Raw genomic sequence first — 21,346 nt, 5'->3', positions numbered from 1 at the left:
AGGTTTTTTTTAGTTTAAAATGGGCTTGGCTTGGCCCTTTTATTTGCCGGCTGGGTTTAGCCCAGAATGAGATTGCAATTTTGGTAGGCTGAACTGACCTTAAAAAATGTCTTATATTTTGATACAGAGGGAGTAGTACAAAGGTGATTCTCAAAAAGCCATAAAAATTCTCAAAAACCCCTAAAAAGGTTATTCTAAAAAAAAAATCTTCCTCGTCCCAAATTATAAGATATGTACACAAGTTATCCTAAAAAAAAGATAGTATAAATTTTTTTTCCAAGAGACCATAAGGAAGTAGAACAAAAATCCTAAGAAAATGGAATACTGTTACTGCGACTATTGGTTATGCAGCATTGAGAATTCTCATTTTTGTTGTAACAAACATTGACAAATGTTCTGATTGCTTGCAAGGTTTCAACATCGGATGACATTTGTGGCAAAAGAAAAAAACACAAAAAATGATGCTCTAAAAGTATTATTATTTACAAAAACATTTTGGAGCACCGATTTTTTTTTTGTCATGTCTTCCATGCATGTCATTTCATGGTGAAGCTTTGCAAGCAACCAAAACATTTGCCAATGTTTGCTACAAAAAATATATCAGCATTTAAAAAAAAACAATTTTACTATTCACTCGAGTTCACATGAGCTGGAGCTCAGATAAGCACTTTCGGTGGTAACTACTACTACTCAGGTTTTGCAACAACAAAATAGGATTGATCAGCAGCCTTTGTATGGAGACCGAAAGTGACACTAATTTGTTCACAATTGAGGCAGCTACATAAGTACATTTACAGTGCAAAGTCTGGTGATAACAAATTCAAGTGAAAAAAGACCTATCTCTAAAAACAGCCGAGCAAAAAATTGATCCAAAAGCAAACCCACAATGGTTGATATTCCGCAAACAAACAACAAAAGACGAGGAGTTTAACCTGTACTGGAGTGCATCAACAATAACATACAGCAGGCGAAACTATATCAGTAGCTGTAGGAATAATGCATGAAGTGGATGACTGCAATTTTTTTAACAGAAACTGTATGGGAAAGTACAAATTTCTGTTTGCAGCTCAGATGAGAAATGAGAGGTATAGGGTAGATGATGGAGGTACAAAGGTGCAGCCAGAGACCGCAATGCAGGCAGCCCCTAAAGCACTATTACTGCTGGACATCTGCTCAAGGATGAGTGTATATTATCCCTGTTCCAAATTAAAGGCAGAGAGGGTGGTCTTCAGGAAGAATAACATCAACATGCACAATATTTTGCTGTCAAATCCCAGCTACTAATTTATCCATGAGTGCAGATTTCCGACTTAACCAGTGTCTGCAACAACATAGATATCAACTACCTAGTACAGTACCAACAATTTTCCTTCCTAGGAAAATATAAATGCCTGCAAGTACAAGGAGATATATATAAGCATGTCCTTATGTGTGGAGTTTCGCTATAATGGTGAGCTTACTCTCCGTGCCTGACCAGATGACAAGGATTCATGAAGAAAAAATAACTATGGTGCACATATTAGTTAAGGGGAACTGCTCCAGGTTCTTCTAAAAAAATTCTATACGCGCCCACGTGCCGTGATGTGGAAGAAACATCATGGCAGAACAGAATATGCAAGCATATAATTATCTTTGGAGGTCACATTATGGTAACTGGATTACCTTCAAGCAGGGGAGAGATCTACAACAGCATTGCCCACTTAATTCCTGGTGCTGTCCACTGATTGAGACACGGCACTTTCAATTATTGGCGATTGAATTGGTCTAGCGCCACTTACATATAAAGATGAACATGGTGTTAAACGAGATGTAACTTAGGAGATAGGGATAGATCCTAGATAGGAAGGTTTATCTTCTCTCCACCGTAGCCGACTCTATCTCCTCCTCTCTTTCTTGATCCTCAAGTTGTAATCTCAACTGCATGTATGCGCTATCCAGGGAAGTGCACCCCTATTATATAACACGCATCGCGTGCCTCTAACGAGGTAAGACGCTTACCGCAGTCTTACATGGTATCAAAGCCTCATTTTCCAATCTCTAGCTCCAAACCTCCAAACCTAGCGCCAGCCATGTCTTCCTCCGGTGCTTCCCATCCGAGCCTCAATGGGCAGGTCACGGAGAAGCTTTCTCGCACGAACTACGTGTTGTGGCGTGCTCAAATCACGTCGCAGCTAAGGGGTGCCGGTGTCTTCGGCTATGCCGATAGCACCTCGCCGGAGCCGGCCAAGTTTCTCGCCGCCAAAGATAAGGACGGCAAGGAAACCGCTGAGCCCGACCCTCTCCACCCAATCTGGGTCCGAGAGGATCAGCAGGTGCTTGGGTACCTGTTGAACAAACTCACAAAAGAGGTTCTCATCATGGTGACCGCGGTCACCTCCGCGCACGCACTCTGGGTGGCACTGGCACGCATGTTCTCGTCGCAGTCCTTGAGCCGCATCAACAACATACGCACTGCCCTCATCAACGCGCAGAAGGGCAACCAATCGGTGGCCACCTACTTCGCCTTCATGCGCGGCCTTGCCGACGAGCTTGCCACCGTCGGCAAGCCAATCAAGGATGATGACCTGATCTCCTACCTTCTTCATGGGATGGACATGGACTACCAGCCACTCATCTCCCCCCTCGATGCCAGGGTGACACCGATCACCCTCGACGAGCTCTACGCCATGCTCAGCAACTTCGATCAACGCGTCGCCCAGTTTCAAAGCTCGGGCGGCGGCTTCAAGTCTTCCGCTAAAGCGGCGACTCGTGGACGTGGTGGTTTTTCCTCCAGTTCCCGCGGCTCTCCTCGCTCCAAGGGCAAGCCAGGCAACACCAACTCCCGCAATGCCCCCCCCAACACCAACAATAGGGGGCGCCATGGTGGCTCCCGCAACTCCCGCCAGGACCCTATGCATTGCCAAATCTGTGGCAAGCCTGGCCACATCACCAAGGATTGCTGGTACCGCTTTGACGAGGATGGAGCAACTTCCGATGATGATACGAAGGTTGCTACTGCTGATAGCTCCTATGGCGTCGACACCAACTGGTACCTTGACAGTGGTGCCACAAACCATCTCTTCGGTGAGCTTGAAAAGGTGACTCTCCGAGAGAAATACCAAGGGAAGGATCAGATTCACACAGCCAACGGTGCAGGTATGCGGATTTGTCATATTGGTCATTCAGTTATTCGTACCCCTTCCCGTAAAATTCATCTTAGGAAAATTCTGCATGTACCTAGTGCCCGCAAAAATATTCTCCCCGTTCATCGCATCACCATTGATAACCATGTTTTCATTGAGTTTCATCATTTCTTCTTTTTGATAAAGGATCAGGCCACGAAGAAAGTACTCTATCGAGGTAGATGTGTTCGGGGTCTTTACCCGTTGATTCCGGAGCTTAGAAGATACAATAAACAAGCTTGTGGTGATATCAAGCTTTCATCCACCCAATGGCATGATCGTTTAGGACCTGCTTCTTTTTCCTTAGTAGAAAGTTTGCTTGGAAAGAATAGGCTCCCGCTTGTTGGTGAGCGCAATATTGAGTCTATTTGTGATTCTTGCCACAGAGCAAAAAGTCATCAATATCCTATATATACCAGTGTTTCTACTCATCCTTTACAGTTAATATTTTCTCATGTATGGGGTCCGCCCCCTAGCTGAGTTGGTAGACACACATATTATGTGTGTTTTATTGATGACTACACCAAATTCTCTTGAATCTATCTTCTTAAGAAGAGATCCGGCGTTTTTCAAGTCTTCAAAAATTTCCAATCACTTGTTGAACGGAAGTTTGACAGTAAAATTATCACTGTTCAATATGATTGGGGAGTCACTTGTTGAACGGAAGTTTGACAGTAAAATTATCACTGTTCAATATGATTGGGGAGGGGAATATGAAAAACTCAACTCCTTCTTCCAAACACTCGGCATTTCTCATCCTGTGCCTTGCCCTCGTGCTCATCAACAAAACGGGTCAGCTGAACGCAAACATAGACATATAGTCGAAGTTGGGTTGGCTCTTCTGGCAGGAGCCTTCATGCCCCTCAAATTTTGGGATGAAGCTTTTATTACAGCCGTCCACATCATTAACATGCTTCCTAGCCGTGTTATCAATGATGAAACTCCTATGGAACGGCTCCTACATATCAAACCAGACTACACTTATTTACGTGTGTTTGGTTGTGCCTGTTGGCCAAATCTTCGTCCCTACAACAAGCGAAAACTTATGTTACGTTCCACACAATGTGTGTTTCTTGGCTATAGTGTTCAGCATAAAGGGGCCAGGTGTCTCCATGTCTCTACAAGACGAGTCTACATCTCTCGTGATGTCGTTTTTTATGAGACTAAATTTCCCTTTTCTGACTTGCATCCCAATACTGGTGCTCTCCTTCGAGAGGAAATTCTCCTCCTACCTCCTCATCTTGCCATGCTTGTGTCGGGGGACAATAACTCTGATGATCACTTAATGACTGATCCTCTCACCGAATTGCATGAGCCTTGTACTGTTACAGGGAACACCATGGAGAAACCCTGCCAAAATCCTTCGGCAAGTGCCCCAAATGGGCATTATTCCATGTGCCCCAATCCAGGGAGCAAATCTCCCTCGGGATCCGTAACTACGGCTACGCCATACATCCCCATCGGATCCACTTCGGGAGACGTGCCAGGTGCTGCGCCAGGTGCGCCTGCAGCCTCCATCCATGTCCTCGAGTCATGGCGCGCCATGACTCCGCATGTCGCTCGTGCTCGCTATTCGGCCGAACCGGTGCACTACACTTGTCGGCCAACCAGCGCCACAACTACGCCTGCGAGACAGGCAGGCGCTTCTCATAATGACCCTGGTCAGGCGGTGGGAGCGGGATCCTCTGCGCCGGCCTCATCACGCCACAGCATGACACAGGTGATCACAAAAGATACTGGTGTTGCAGCCGACGCTGCTGGTGCTGCAACCGATGCTGCTCCTGCATCTTCTTCGACACATAAGCTGGTTGCATCACCCCCTCGTCGCACACGGCTACAAAAAGGGGTAACTAAACCTGTTGACTATAAACATATCACAAAATATGGAATGATGTGTTCCACAGGTGAACCAGGCGAACCTCATACACTTGAGGAAGCTCACTGTGATGAACACTGGAAGAAGGCCATGCAAGAGGAATACATGGCCCTAAAGAGAAATAACACATGGCATTTAGTTCCACCACAACAAGGTAAAAATCTTATTGACTGCAAGTGGGTATTCAGAATTAAACAAAAATTTGATGGAACTATTGATTGTTATAAGGCAAGACTTGTGGCAAAAGGATTCAAACAACGGTATGGTATAGACTATGAGAATACTTTTAGTCCTGTTGTAAAAGCTGTCACCATTCGTCTTGTTTTGTCTATTGTTATTTCTAAAGGTTGGAGTCTTAGACAGCTAGATGTTCAAAATGTGTTTCTTCATGGCATTCTAGAAGAGGAAGTCTACATGAAACAACCTCCTGGGTTTGAAAGTAAACATGCACCTTCATATGTGTGCAAGCTTGACAAGGCGCTATATGGGTTAAAGCAATCTCCAAGGGCATGGTACTCACGTCTCAGTCACAAAATGCAAACACTTGGTTTTACTCCTTCAAAGTCTGACAATTCCTTGTTCATTTACAATAAATGTAACACACACATATTTGTTCTCATATATGTTGATGACATTATTGTTACAAGTTCATCTGATGAAGCTATAGCAGGACTCTTGAAGGATCTCAGTGCAGAATTTGCTCTTAAAGACCTTGGAAATTTGCATTATTTTCTTGGGATAGAAGTTAAGAAGCATGGAGATGAACTTCATCTCTCTCAAAAAAATATGCAATAGATCTGGTCAAAAAGGCTGGGCTTCAAGGTTGTAAACCCTCACTCATCCCCTTGTCTAGTTCAGAAAAAATATCTCTTACAGAGGGACAAGCCTTGAGTCAAGATGACAGCACAAAATACAGGAGTCTAGTAGGTGCACTTCAGTATTTGACACTTACAAGACCTGATATTTCTTTGATGTTAACAAGGTTTGCCAGTTCATACATGCACCCACTACTGTTCATTGGACTGCAGCAAAACGTATAGTCACACATGTCAAAATACTCTCAATATTGACCTAAATTTCAGCAAGTCACCATCCACACTTGTCAGTGCCTTTTCAGATTCTGATTGGGCTGGATCTGTGGATGATAGGCGATCCACTGGTGGTTTTGTTGTGTTCTTTGGTCCCAATTTCATATTGTGGTGTGCAAGAAAACAGGCAACTGTCTCCAGGTCAAGCACAGAGGCAGAGTACAAAGCTTTGGCAAATGCCACGGCTGAAGTAATATGGGTTCAATCTATGCTAAAGGAACTTGGTGTTCAAAATATCAAGCCTCCGTGTCTATGGTGTGATAATCTGGGTGCAACTTACTATCAGCTAATCCAGTGTTTCATGCCAGAACCAAGCACATTGAGATTGACTTTCATTTTGTCGGGGAAAGGGTTGCGAGGAAACAACTTGAAATTCGATTTGTGCATTCCAAGGACCGGATTACAGATGGTTTCACAAAGGCTTTACCTACAAGAAACTTTGAGGAGTTCAAACATAATCTCAACTTGATGAAGTTGTGATTTAGGAAGGATGTTAAACGAGATGTAAGTTAGGAGATAGGGATAGATCCTAGATCAGCCGTTACGGTTAGGGAGGTTTATCTTCTCTCCACTGTAGCCGACTCTATCTCCTCCTCTCTTTCTTGATCCTCGAGTTGTAATCCGAACTGCATGTATGCGCTATCCAGGGACGTGCGCCCTGATTGCAATCTCTGGCGATGGCTAGACGAATGCTGATGACAACAAATCTTCCCCTGCAACGGCACCAGAACAATGCTGCTAGCACTCCCCGGCAACGGAACTAGAAGAATGTTGTTGATGGCCCACCAGCCCGTGGGTTCGCAGCAGTTTTCGAGGGTAGAGTATTCGACCCAAATTTGTTGGTACGCCAGGCAGGAGGTGAGCGAATACTCTCGAGTATTAGCAGCTGAATTTGTCAGATTCAACCACACCTGAAAGATTAGTATCTGCAAACAAAGTATCAGTAGCAAAGTAGTATGATAACAACGGTGTCAGAAACGATCTGTTGACGGCAGACTATTCCTAACGATTGTATCAATGGCGCCAAGTTGCCTCGTTGACGAAAATTGTCAGTTCCCGTCAACGATCAGCGAATCAAGATTGTAGCAGGTAGCAGCAGTGTAACGAGCAATAGCAGTGGCAAGGAACAACAGTAGTGACAGCAGTAGCAAGTAGCAACAGTAGCAAGCGACAGTAGTAGCAACAGTAGCAGCAGCAGCAGAGCAAAACAAGTAACAGCAGTAGCAACACTAGTAGCAGCAGCAGCAGAGCAAGACAAGTAACAGCAGTAGGACAAACTCGTAGGCAATGGGCCGGTGATTTGTTTGAATGATATTCATCATGCAACAGCTATAACACGGAGAGATATGTGGCTAGCTCCCATTCGTTAATGTGTTGTAGGCATGCATTCCATGTGTCGTCATACATGCTTAGGGAAAAGAACTTGCATGACATCTATTGTCCATCCCTACCGTGGCAGCGGGGTCCAAAAGGAAACTACGGGATATTAAGGTTCTCCTTTTAATAAAGAACCGGACCAACGCATTAGCACTTGGTGAACACATGAACTCCTCAAACTATGGTCATCACCGGGAGTGGTTCCGGTTATTGTCACTCCGGGGTTGCCGAATCATAACACATAGTAGGTAACTACAACTTGCAAGATCGGATGTAAAACACACATATATTGATGACAACATAATAATTTCAGATCTGAAATCATGACACTCGGGCCCTAGTGACAAGCATTAAGCATGGCAAAGTAGTAGCAACATCAATCTCAGAACATAGTGGATACTAGGGATCAATCCCTATCAAAACTAACTCAATTACATGATAGATCTCATCCTACTCATCACCGCCCAGCGAGCCTACGAATAGATTACTCACGAACGACGAAGAGCTTCATGGAATTGGAGAGGGAAGAAGGTTGATGATGACGATGGCGACGATTTCCCCTCTCCGGAGCCCAAGACGGACTCCAGATCTGCCCTCCAGATGAAGAACGGGTGGTGACGGCGCCTCCGTATCGAAAACGCGACGAAAACTTCTCTTTTTTATTTTTTCTGGGACGAAAGGAATCTTATAGAGCTGGAATTGGGGGCGACAGAGCTGTGTGGGCCCCACAAGCCTGCCCACCGCCATCAGGGGGTGGTGCCGGAGCCAGGGCTTGTGGCCCACTGGCCCACCCCCTGAGGTGGAACTTGACGCAAATATTTTTCTTATTTTCCAAAACTGCTCCCTGTAAATTTTCAGGACGTTTGAAGAACTTTGGTTTCTGCACAAAAATAACACGAAGGCAATTTTGCTGAAAACAGCGTCAGTCCAGGTTAGTTACATTCAAATCATGCAAATTAGAGTCCAAAATAAGGGCAAAAGAGTTTGGAAAAGTAGATACGATGGAGACGTATCACGCCCCTGTTATATAACACGCATCGCGTGCCTCTAACGAGGTAAGAATCTTATCACAAACTTACACATGGCTCATGGATGGCAACTGTGGAGCGCCTCAAGAGGAACATAATGTGAAACCTGAGCCTGGCTATGACCATGAACAAGTTACATGAAGTGTTCATTAAAATGGTTTGCAGGCAGGAGTGAGACAAGTTACCTGAGGCTGGTTTTAATGGAGCACTACTCCTCAAAGTATTAAAAAAGGGCAGCTCGGTGCACTTAGCTCTCGCTTGTGCAGGGTCCGGGAAGGGTCATATTAACAAATTTGAGGAGTGCTCACGCTTTTCTGAAAAGAAGGTGCAGCTAGCAGGTTAACGTAGACAACTATTGGACGCCTTTCGCCATTAACAGAAACAACAAAGAAACAGGAAACACACACACACTACTAATTATTGATTATTAAGGAGGTCACCAAATAGTCTCTCACAAAAGAAAGACCTACATAAAAACAGAGACACGAAGCACGTAAATTGCTAGCTATTAGCAAGTACTAAGAAGACTCATAGAGGCGTACATGAAGAAAACTAAGTTAATTATCCAGTTCAAGGAAATAGAGATATGGGGCAGATTAGTTAGAACATATTTCAAACACACCAAAATAACTTGGTAATTTTAGCATCAACACATCACAATAATCCATTAATTCCAAAAAGAGTATCAACACAAGCATTTCATAAAACTATGCAACAGCCAGAGATACTTGATTAGAATTTTACATGCGTCGACACAAGAAGCTAGTAGGCTCATAGTGGATCCAATTCAAACATATCACAGCTTATGAGGATACAAACATCTAGGACATGAAAAAGCATCAGCTCTACCAATAGCCTTCAGATGAGAGGAAAATCATTCACAACATAGCCTTCTAGTGTTGGAAAGAAGGCATCTTGAACAAGAGTTTGTTTGAGCTGAAGGTTAGTAGGACCAACGCCTTTGCGATGGAAACTGGCAACTAACTTGCCGTCCATGTCAACCTGCAAAAGCCACTCGGCAAATCTGAGCAGCACAAACAACTCGTCATCCCTAGGAACAACCACCACATTCCAAAAATCTTCATGACTCCCACACCGCGCCTTGATCTCCATAACGGGCATTTCAATCTAGCACTTGAAGGTCCAAACCTCTCTTTCATAGTCCCGCAACACCCAAATATGAACGACCGTCGCTCCCATGTTAAAGATGGACATGCCGAGCATGCCATCCATCTCAAACGGGTCATGGCAGCGAGGAAAAACAAGAGCGCGCAATAACGGAATGACTCAGTTGCGGTGTCGAACTCAATTATCATGTTTCTTTCGCTTCCATGCTGCCATCGGTACCAATATAGACTACCATGAAGAAGCAGAGATGTGGTGTTGAATCTCAGTCCCTCCACGCCCACCCACCCGATGCTCCTAGGCGGATGGTCGATCGTACCCCAATGCAAAGACGTAGCAGTCAACTTGACTGGTCAGAGTTGACCTCCGGCGCGGATAGGTGAGTAGTCTGTACTCTCCGGTAGGGCGGTGAGGGTACATTGCCAAGAACGGATTATTAGAAATCATCGAAAGGGGAGCATACTGACGGGTTGACGGGTTGCAGACAGCGAATGGTGTGCTGCTCTTTAGGCGGTGTGTTGAGCAAAGGGGTATGGAAAGCTGGGTGCAACTTATCAAACATATAAATGGTTTCCTTTTGTCGAACTTCCAAGACTTGCCTGTCTGGCTGCTAGAACCTAATGAAAAGTATATTAGGTTAAATCTTTTTACAGCTGCATTAACTTTGGTGGTGTGGTTTCTCCTTTTGAAGATACTCTTTGGAAAACATTGCGTCCACAAATATTCATATCTTCCTGTAGTTGTGTTTATACAATAAAATCTTAACTAGAGATAATGTTACTAAAAGAAGACCAATTTTACAGTACCCTATACTGCTGACGAGAGAGGGAGCGGTATATTCAAATCTGACTGTCGATTTTCTAAGGGCAGGATAGACATTTTTTGTTTTCTACGCAACACTTGACTTGGCCTATTGATCTGTTTTGCCTCCTTCTTCCTGTGGTCGCCCGTCGCTAGTAGTGGCCTCAACCAATGCGATGTTGGGGCGCTCAGCCATGGGAGAGGCGTATGTTGATGCCTCACGGCCGGTCGAGGGAGACCTGCACCACGCTGCCGACCACCCGGTCCAAAAACAAGGCGGAAAAAGGTAGCCGGGGTGGCGAAGGAACATGTTGTAGCGAGGCGACTAGAAATCAAGACGCGCTCTTGCTATTAGCGGCAAGAATCCAACATGGCGGGCAGGATATGTCAACCGCCATGTTGTCATCTGACCGGGACGGCCAGCCGCCGTCACGGAGGAGCAGCGTGCGACTGGAGCAATTGGATGAACGGAAGGAGCAGACGTAGGTTCGGAGGTCCTGCACCGAGCAGCGGTCCAGTCCCACGGAGGACGAGACAGCGGGGCTGAAGTGGGCGAGGCGGCCAAACTGGCGTGAGGTCGCGGTGTGCTACTGGAGGGGAGGTCGGCGAAGTAGACGGGTGCACAACTCCAACGCCGTCGACATGGACCTTCACGTAGACGAAGACAAGGAGGTAGCAGTCGCGGGTGAGCACCGGCGTGACGGTGTCTCAGAAGAGCAGCGACGTCGGGCGGCGAGTCCTCGACCGGTTCCCGAAAGGAGGAAGAGGAGGAAGGGACATGGGAGAGAAGCGGGGCGTTGATGACGAGGAAAAGGGCCTAACTCGGCAGCCAACTGATCCGCCATAGGTGGTCAGGCGCACGTCGCGGCTGCCAGAACCTTGTGGGTTCAGCAGCTCAGTTTTTTACTTCCCAAAATGCACTCAACACTCGTATACTAGAGGACAGAGCGATCCGATGCAAGCTATACCGCGTGCAATTCCACTAGCAAAACTGGAGCAGTACAGATCGCTCCCCACCATTGGATTTCACAAATGGATGTGCCATATTTCTCCTAGGGTACCATAAAAGAGCTCTAAAAGAAAGATAGTTGATGATCTATCCCGTTTGTTTTGTAATGAAGATGGGTCTATTCAACATTTGTTCTTTGACTGTATCAATGCTAGTAGTATCTGATCGTCAATATCTGGATTTGTTTTCATCTCTGTAGAATTAACTGCTTTGCTGATATCTCCTCGTGAAAATTTAACAAAAAAAGACATGTGCTTAACCTGGTAATTGTTGCCTCCTTGTGGAGCATATGGTGACTGAGGAATGAATTTTGTTCCCACGGACGCACATGGAGAGGACTGGACTGCGGTCTTGCCAAGTTAAAAGGGATCTTGCAGCAATGGGTGGTTCTCTGCGACGCTGCGCAGGCGAACACTCTGCGGCGATTCGTCCTCCTTCTTGACAAACACCGAGGAGAGATGATGCGGATAGCATGGATCTGAACATCTAATCGCTTATTCTCTAATTCGGGTACTGCTATAAAAGACTATGCTCTCTGTTTGCCTAGGCAGTTTGTATTCTTTTAGTACTGTCGGTTTGACTGTCGTTTTTAGTTGCTCCATCAGACATTACCTGTGTGTTTTGCGTGGAATGGATGTTTTCTTTTAGTTGGTGGTAAACGTTGATCTTGTAGCTCGGTTTGCTTTGCTGCTACGTTAATAAAAAAATGGAGCGGGGGGAAACCCCTCTCTTTTCAAAAAAATGGTATGCTGCCTCGAGAGATGACGAGGATCGAGGCCGTCACGGGAGGCCTCCAGAAAGAAGTCGAAGGCTTGATCAAGTCGCACGGCGGACTGGATCTGCTCGGCAGCGGCGAGCCCTGTCCGGTGATCGAAGGGGATGATGTCTAGGCACTCCACCTCGTCCTCGTCGTCGCTGAGCTTGTAGCAGTAGAGGAGGGGGAGGGTTAGCTGGTGGGCGTGGTGGGCGAGGAGGAAGCCACGGGCAGAAGTAGCACTACGCCACGTGCGGCAAACGACGCGACAACGGAGGAGGGGTTTAGGGGGCACACAGACGAGGATCTCCTAGATGAAGATCTCATCCGGGAGGTCGCGATTGGAAGCCTCCGCCATGGTCGCTGGTTAGGAGCGTGGAGTGGCGGCGGCTGGTGGGAGATTGTGTGTGGTAGTGACGGCGGAGGCAAGCACGGGTCCTAGTTGTTGACCGAACTCTTTGTTTCTTTTTTTCTTTTTTTAAGCAGATGACCGTTGCAGGCGTTGGTTAAAGGCAAATTTTCCTAACGAACGCCTGCAGGCGCGTTAGATGGGCTGGCCCGTTTCTCTATTTATTTTGTATGTTTTTTTCTTCGGTGTCCAAAAATGCGCAAACCCAATTTGGCGCTGGTTAAAGGAAAATTTCCCTAACCGGCGTTAGATGGGCTGGCCTGTTTCTTTGTTTATTGTGTATTTTTTTTTTCTTCGGTGTCCAAAAATGTTAGCAAAAGAAGTGGGCATGGAGTGGTGAGTCAAACCGCTGACCTCCAGTTTCTAAGCGCAATGCCCTAACCAGTAACCACTACGCCACACAACCTTTTGTGACTATTTTTATCTTTCTAGTTCTTTAATTACTTCCACTTTTTCTTTCTTTTTTATTTTTTCCTGTTCTGGTTTGCTAAACTTTTTTTATGAAGTTGTGAACCTTTTTCTAAAAGTTGATAAATTGTTTTTCAATTTTTGATGAACTTTTTTCAAATTTAGTGAATGTTTTTCAAATTTGATCAACTTTTTTCAAATACGATGAATTTTGTTCAGATTTGATATACTTTTTTTGGAAATCCATTAACTTGCTTTCAAATTCGATGAACGTTTTTCAAATTCGATGAACTTTTTTCAAATATGATGAACTTTTTTGGAAACATCGATGAAGTTTTTCAAAATTGATGAACTTTTTCTGGACTGGTGAACTTTATTTTTAAAAATTGATGAATATCTTTTCGAATTTTTTAAATTTTGGAAGAATCTATGAACCTTTTTTCAAAATCAATGAACTTTTTAAAACTCGTGAATTTTTTTCAAAATTGATGAACTGTTTTTCAACATTAATGAATTGTTTTTCCACATCAATGAACTTTTTTCCAAAATTGATGAATTTTCTTGAGTGCATGAACTTCCCTAATTCATGATTTGTTTCAAATCTGTGTGCTTTCAAGTTTTGTTCACATGTTTTTGAAAAAAGTTTACATTTTTCTAATATGTATGTGCAATGAATAGCGCGCTACAATTGTTATGCGAGATTCATTCGAGCTAAATGGTCCTAGTTCGATTCCTTGTGGGAGCAATGTCCGGCGCTTCCCTCTTAGTTAGTCCAGCCAGACATTAATCCATTTCAGCCCAGAACTTCATGCATTCCGGTAATGGGCCAGCCATGTACTCGTCCTCAAACCTTCCTCCTTATTTCGGCAAGGTTCAGAATGTTCCACGCCGTCTTTTTTCATCTCTTTTCTGTGTTTTATAAAACAAATCGGATTTTTTTCTTGTCATTTTCCCATTTAAAAATTTCCTAATATTTTTAAAATAATTTCAAAACCAAACCCATGCACATGTTCGAATTGGTGAGTTTTTTAAATTCATGAAAAATTTATCAAATTTGTAAACATTTATTTCCAAATTTGTGAATATTTTTTTTAATGAGTATTTGTCAAATCCACGTAGATTTTTTAATTCATGTTTTTTTCAAAACCAGAAAAAGGTAAAATAAAAATAAACTCCCTAAACTTTTTTTTAATTCAGCAATTTTTCAAAATTAAAATATCCGTTAGCCAGTTTCTTTCCCGAGCCAGAAGAGCAGCAGTAGCAAAAGCGAGTGAAAAAACGAGCTAAAAGCTTGCACATGTACGTTTTCGTGCAATAATATGACATGTGTATCATGTGTAAAAAGGAAAAATAAACTTAACTTACCAAATTCAGTGGTGCCCAAAATATTTCCAAATCCTCTGTAGTAGCCAAGGGCAAATATGGTCTCCTTCACTGATCATTGGCTCTGAAATGGCTAGAATAGCATGTACCAGACAACATTATATAATCCCAAAATTGATAACATTATACTCCCTCCGTTCCTAAATATAAGTCTTTTTAGAGATTTCAGTAATGAATACATACGAAGCAAAATGAGTGAATCTCACTCTTAAATGTACCTACATACATCCGTACATAATCCCCTAGTAAAACCTTTAAAATGACTTGTATTTAAGAACGGAGGGAGTATGAGACATATCAAATTTTACCTCGAACAGAATAATTTAGTAAATTGATTGATTTTGCATACCAAGCCCTGCAAGTGCAGGGGGGAAATGCACCTATATAATTTTGGAAGGAAAATTCTTTCCATGAGGTAATATATATGCAAGGCTCTCCTATAGGTGGTCTCGAAAGAAAACACTGAAATATGTCCTAGTTGGCAGGGTTTCATCAGCAAAACAAAAAAAATCCGGCGTAGTCTCGGGCACTACCGAAATAACTGTCTATGCCGTCGGCACAGGACGAAAACCATTGGGATAGGCCTATGTCAACGGCAGCCATCGGCATAGGTATGTTAGCAACTTGTACGTCAGCGTATCCAAAACAGGCGCCCCTAATCAGTCTGAACACGCGTGCTCGTCAAGACAAGCTCATTGAAACATTAAAAGGAAAACACAACTTCATCAACGATGATGCAAGGTTAGAGCACGTCCATTCTCAAACAGACCACCGATAACAGAACTCTTGGCTATTGATGGTAAATTTAATTGCAGAGAGCAGTAACAGAAACTAGAGTGTTCCTAATGTCTTAACCTGATCATGCAAGGAAAGATGATCTTTCTTGGAGCTAACTACAATACTGGGCATGACCAGTTGCTTTTTTGAAGCCCTATCTATAGATTGTCGGGTATCACTACCTGTCCGAACAGGACCACTGAGCCAGGATCAGTCGGTCTGTGCTACCACTATATATCTTCAAAGGCACTGCACATCAAAAGAAATTTGGTGCACTAATTAAAACAAAAACAAAATAAAGATTCATTTGAGACTAGCAATATCAGATGGTATAGAGAAGCTACCTTCTAGCAACTGGAAATTCTGAACAAGACGATTAATTACCAGAATAAACATAACTTCAGTTACGCTTCGGCCATGGGTTATTTTCCTCAAATTTCCAAGGTGCCAGCGCTATGCTTGATGGAGCATAGTCAACAGACTGCAGGAGATTTTGTGCCCGTCTGATTTTGTTTACTAGTTCCTGCAGTTTCATTGTGGTCTCGCTAACGGTGCCAGTAGGCTTAAGTGATGCATGCTCACTTGAGGTCTTGAGTTTCTTACAACTGGGGGGACTTGATTGCTCATTGGTAAAGAACTGAGGAGACTGTCCTGAATTGGCCATAGGAGACGTCGGACAGTCTGCTTGGCTGTTCATGCAACATTCACCAGTTTCATTGGGTGCGAGTTGCACTTTTGAATCGGTGACCTCCAGAGAATCGTCAGGCTCACTTGACGTCGTGAGTTTCTCGAAACTGACGGGACTTGATTGCCCATCGGTTAGGAACTGAGGAGACTGTCCTGAATTGACCACAGGAGACGTTGGACAGTCTGCTTGGCTGTTCGTGCAACATTCAACGGTTTCATTGGGTGCGAGTTGCACTTTTGAATCGATCGCCTCCAGAGACGCGTCAGGCTCTTCATTCATGAACTTTTGTGGTTCCTCTTCACCGTCTATTTGACTTTTCATGCAGCACCTGCCATTTGTATTGGCTGGATGTTTTACACCTGGATACGCCAACTCCTGGCATTTTCCTATTTCTTGCTCCAATGAATCAGATGATCCATTCAAGCATCTTTGTAGTACCTCGTTACCATCACAAGATTGCTCAACATCGTCATCTGAGCTGCTACTTCCTGTATCTGTATACCAATAGCAAACAAATATTATTGTGCAAAAAAGGTAATTGCTCTAGTACAAGGTAACTCCAGAAAAATAATTTGAACGATAGTCATAAAGGTTTTGGATAATGTAATCATTAAGATTTCACTTTGGACAGGGGTTTTGCAGCACTGGCAAGAGGGTGCATTACAGTGGTGGTTCTGAAATATTTTTGCTTGAGATTATAGGAGCCTTGTGTGATCATTGCAAACTTCAAGGCATGCTGCTGCATTGGTTATTTCCTGGAAAAGGATTGGTCGATGCCTCAATGGGTTAAGGGTTTTTATTAACTAGATGATACCCCACGCATTGCCTATATAGTTTCTAAAAATTGTGTACAATACAAATTAAGTCCTTATGATTTTAACTATGTGAGAAATATCTGCATAAGCAGAACATAGTCTTAACATGAAAATTGTGGATGTCACAATTAAATGTAATATGATTTAAAACCCACTTAGAATGATATATTGCATGTTGCATGGTAGAGCATTCTCATGCGTAGATCAGACGGATGCTAGTGGATCGAGCTAGTAAATCTAACAGCTACAAATAAAATTGATGATATGGAAGCACCCATGTTGAGATAACTAGAAGTAGTACTCTTAGGTATATAGGATAAGCCTTCCCAGTATATGTCAGATTACATTACTGATGGAGGGGTCGCGATAGATATGACAGACTGAGGAGCTGCTGTAGATAAGAACTCTGATAATAACACTGACAAGGAGGAGGCACTCAATTTTTAAAGAGATGAGAGAACTGGGTTTAGGAAATGAGGACATATTGGCAGTCACCGGTGTTAGGAAGTATTAGTATTAGTCTAGGAGTCATTATTAGTCTATGTTTACTTTCCTTGCACCTCAAGTCATGTGTAATATATATATGTCCCTTGGGCCTTCAATAAAGATAAGTTGCTTTCCTAACATGGTATCAGAGCCTTAGGTTATTTTTTCGCACGCGCAACTCGTGCAGATCCAATTTCGCGTTGTCACCAACCTCCTATCGGCCGGACGCCCTCCCCTGGCGATGCCGCCATCGTCCTCTGGCCGTCTCGCGCCCCCCCCCCCTTCACGTGCCCTGCCCAGGTCCTTCCTGGTCAACGCTCTCTCCAGGTCAGGAGATTGGGCCGCCGCAGTCAAGGCTGGCTCCAGATCTTGCGGAGGGAGGCGAGAGGCTTCTTCCTGCTCCCGCCGGATCCCGCTGCAGCTCCTGGATCCAGCCGCTCCAGGTCGCGCCGCCTCATCTCCCGCCGCTCCAAGTCATGCCGCTGGACGGTGGCCCTGCTCCTGGACTCCCTATCTCCTACCGCTGGACCAGGATTGTCTCGATCCCGATTGGATCCGAAACTCCGCTCGCCAGATCCAAGCTGGTGATGGCCGTAACTTGCGGTCGTGATGACCATCCGCCCGTGACGTGCGCCTGCCCAGCCATGATCGCCCGCATGGCAGGCTGCCGATTCGATCCGCCCAATGGGTCAAATCTCTGGCTGATTGGCTCGACCTGGTTGGCTACTGCGCCGCGTTCACTCCCCTTGCGCCAGATCGGGATGGCCCGCGTGCGGCTCTTCCTTCAACTACTGCTAGTGGCTGGTTGCGTTTTGCTGCTGCAGGCATGCTGCTCCGTCTACTGTCGCAAGCTGACCTGACTACGTGTTGCTGCTAGCTGCTTCCTCCTATACTATGTGGTGATGTTCCCTGCTACTACGTGCTGCTGCTAGCTGCTTCCTCCTATACTAAGTGGTGACGTTCCCTGCTATTACGTGGTGCTCATACGTGGTGATGTTCCCTGCTACTACGTGGTGCTCATGTCCCTGTTGTTCCTAGTTCTTTTAGTTTCTATAATTCCGCTGCGTCCACCAAATCCGTTGATATTTTGTGTTTTCTCATGCCATGCGAGTCCACCATACCTTAGTCCGTCAACCTTTCTTTGGTCCTGATCCTTTCTATGCAACTTTTGTGGCCTATTTGCCCTTGTTGTTTTCTATAGGATTTCCTGGACTTCTTTTGCATTGTCGATCTACGTCCATCGTGTCTTATCCGCCGAGCTTCTTTCGCCGACGGTTGTCGTGGACTATGATTTTCCGCACAATGTTTTATTCTCTTGATGTGCCACCTTCTTTTGACAACCCATCTTCTCTCGATACTTATCTTGTATCTTCAAGTGATGCGGTGTCTTTCCCTTGATGTGCCATCTTCTTTTGACAACCCATCTTCTCTTGATACTTATCTTGTATCTTCAAGTGATGCGGTGTCTACCTCTGATGTGCCATCTCTTCGTTATCTCCTTCGACGACTCGACAAGTTTTGAAGACTCTTCATGCTACGACGACACTCTCAAGACGCGGATTTGGATTATCATTTTTTTTAGTATTACACTTCTTCAAATGCAATGCTATTGCATACGCTTTGCATTTGAGGGGAGGTGTTAGGAAGTATTAGTATTAGTCTAGGAGTCCTTATTAGTCTATGTTTACTTTCCTTGCACCTCAAGTCATGTGTAATATATATATGCCCCTTGGGCCTTTAATAAAGATAAGTTGCTTTCCTAACAACCGGAAGCAAGGAGGTAATACTCAGCTCACAGTTCCTAACTACTGTTGATGAAGACAAGGAAGCTAGAGTTATCAACTCCAGAGGATATGCACATAATGCTTCGTTCACGAAGATGCCTATTCACAAGGACAAGAGACAGCTAATCTCTACCCCTGGTTAAGATAAGGAGCAACTTTTTTTTTCGAATAAGATTAGGAGCAACCTGGAGCACTATCCAGCTGATTCTGATTACTTTCTGGTGATGAGGTGGCACATGTTAAAATGTGACAGACTAATTAGCTCCTTAGAGGTAAACAAGCCATTACAACTGAAGAAGAGCTGTATCAAAACCACTTAATTTACAGGAAATCAGTGAATAGTAATACCTTGGTCCCCTGCAATCAAACGAGCAGTATGCCAGCATTTACCATTTTCCTGGTACAATAAAATATAATATTAATTCCACTATATGGGAATGAATATCTAACTAATTGAATAAATAAATAAATATTAGTTACATCATTAATTGATACTCCCTCCGTTCCTTAATATAAGGTGTATTAGTTTTTCAAAAAGTCAAAGGATGTCTATGTTTGACCAAGTTTATAGCAAAATATATAAACATTTAAAATACTAAAAATACAAAACATAAAAATATATTTCATGGTTAATCTAGCGATGATGATTTGGTATTCTAAACATTGATATTTTTATCAATAAACTTGGTCAAAGTTAGAGAAGTTTGACTTTTTGAAAAAATAATACACCTTATATTTAGGAATGGAGGGAGTACTAAATTTTGCTAATATGAAAAGCATATTTCTTTGTTTATACTATTTCCATCTTAGAGAATTTACTAACCGGTAGGCTGCATCTAAAGTTGGTGTAGGTTAGAGTTGAAACCCACAAGGTCTCAAAACCAAGTCATGAATTTGGCACGTACGCATCCCTGTCCATGGCTAGTTATTTGATGATATTTTAGTCCTTCTATTCTCTCTTTACGAACTCCTCCCATGTCAAAGTTCAGTCTACTCCAACCTCTCTTACATTATCAACATATTTTAACCGTCCACTATGCACTGGACTTCTGGAGGACTACATTGTATATGCCCAAACCATCTCAGACGATGTTAGACAAGCTTCTCTGTGATCAATGTTACCCCAACTTATATCATTATGTCGGAGCCAATCCTTTCTTGTGTGGCCACATATCCATCTCAACATGCGCATCTCTGCTACACATAACTGTTGGACAATTGCCTTTTCGTTGGCCAATATTCAACATCACACAACATCTCAGGTCGAATTGCCGCCCTATAGAACTCGCCTTTTAGCTTTTGTGACACTCTCTTGTCACAAAGGACGCATAAGCTTGGCGCCACTTCATCCATCCGGCTTTGATTTGATGGCTCACATCATCGATATCACCATCCTTCCGTAGCATTGACCCCAAATATACCTGCCCATCAAGGCTAACCGCGTACTCCTCATGCCTAGTGTTGAAAGTATATATGTAGATTGTCTAACCATTTCCATCAGTTCGGACTTCTTGTTGCGTTGGCTAGTGCATGAAGTTTAACATGGTATACAAAAAGCATAACACCATGGGATATCCCTTGTGATTCCAAGTCTGTCTCCACGACTCTAACTTTCGATTAACCACTGCCCGAGTATCATCGCTAGCACCACATCATCCGCAAAGAGCATACACCACGGGATATCCCTTGTGACCTCATCCATCACCAAAGCAAAAAAGATAATGGCTCAAAGCCACCTTGGTGCAGTCCTATTTTAATGGGAAAGTATTAGTGTCGCCATCGCTTGTTCAAACACTTGTCAAAACATTATTGTACACTTGACGAGGGTAATGTACTTTTTTAGGACTTTGTGTTTCTCCCAGGCCCACCAAATGACACTCCGCGGTAGCTTATTGCAGGCTTTCTCCAAGTCAATGAACACCATATGCAAGTCCTTTTGCTTTGTATATCTCACCATAAGTTGTACCAGGAAAATGGCTTCCCTGGTCGACCACCTCCTAGGCATGAAACCAGATTGTTTTTTGGTCATGGTTGGCTTTCTTAAGTTGTGCTCAATAACTCTCTCCAATAGATTCATTGTATGGCCCATGAACTTAATTCCATGGTAATTAGTATAAATTTGAACACTCCCCTCATGTTCTTAAAGATTGGTACTAATATACCCTGCCTCCATTCTTCTGGCATCCTTGCCCAAAAACAAGGTCTAAAAGCTTCGTTAGCCATACTATCGCTATGTCTCCAAGGCCTGTCCACATCTCAATGCGGATACAATTCGGGGCCATTGCCTTGCAGCCCCCCGATCTCAGACTCCTGGATTTGTTGCACAAAATCAAAGGAGCCGTTCAACTCAATGGTAGAGCTATCATTCTCTTCATCG

At 43.8% G+C, this 21,346-nt stretch overlaps 1 protein-coding gene across 4 annotated transcripts in view; it reads right to left on the bottom strand.

Moving 5' to 3' along the window:
- Positions 1 to 15,194: 15,194 nt before the first annotated feature.
- The window catches only part of LOC123445391, a 34,173-nt gene continuing 28,021 nt past the window's right edge, over positions 15,195 to 21,346 (bottom strand). For 3 of the 4 annotated variants that reach the window (XM_045122366.1, XM_045122367.1, XM_045122368.1), the window contains exons 7-9: positions 19,318 to 19,366; positions 15,541 to 16,378; positions 15,195 to 15,445 (exon numbers count right to left, since the gene is read on the bottom strand). In XM_045122366.1, the coding sequence (XP_044978301.1) occupies positions 15,597 to 16,378; positions 19,318 to 19,366 (831 nt within the window). In that variant the 3' untranslated portion in view covers positions 15,195 to 15,445; positions 15,541 to 15,596. The remainder of the gene's footprint in view (positions 15,446 to 15,540; positions 16,379 to 19,317; positions 19,367 to 21,346) is intronic. The other variant, XM_045122369.1, reaches the window with a different exon arrangement.

This window comes from Hordeum vulgare, chromosome 3H (genome assembly GCF_904849725.1).
Source record: "Hordeum vulgare subsp. vulgare chromosome 3H, MorexV3_pseudomolecules_assembly, whole genome shotgun sequence".
In the NCBI taxonomy this organism is placed as follows: Eukaryota; Viridiplantae; Streptophyta; class Magnoliopsida; order Poales; family Poaceae; genus Hordeum; species Hordeum vulgare.
The sequence above is the reverse complement of the archived record's forward strand: the minus strand, read 5'-3'. Positions and strand labels throughout refer to the sequence as shown.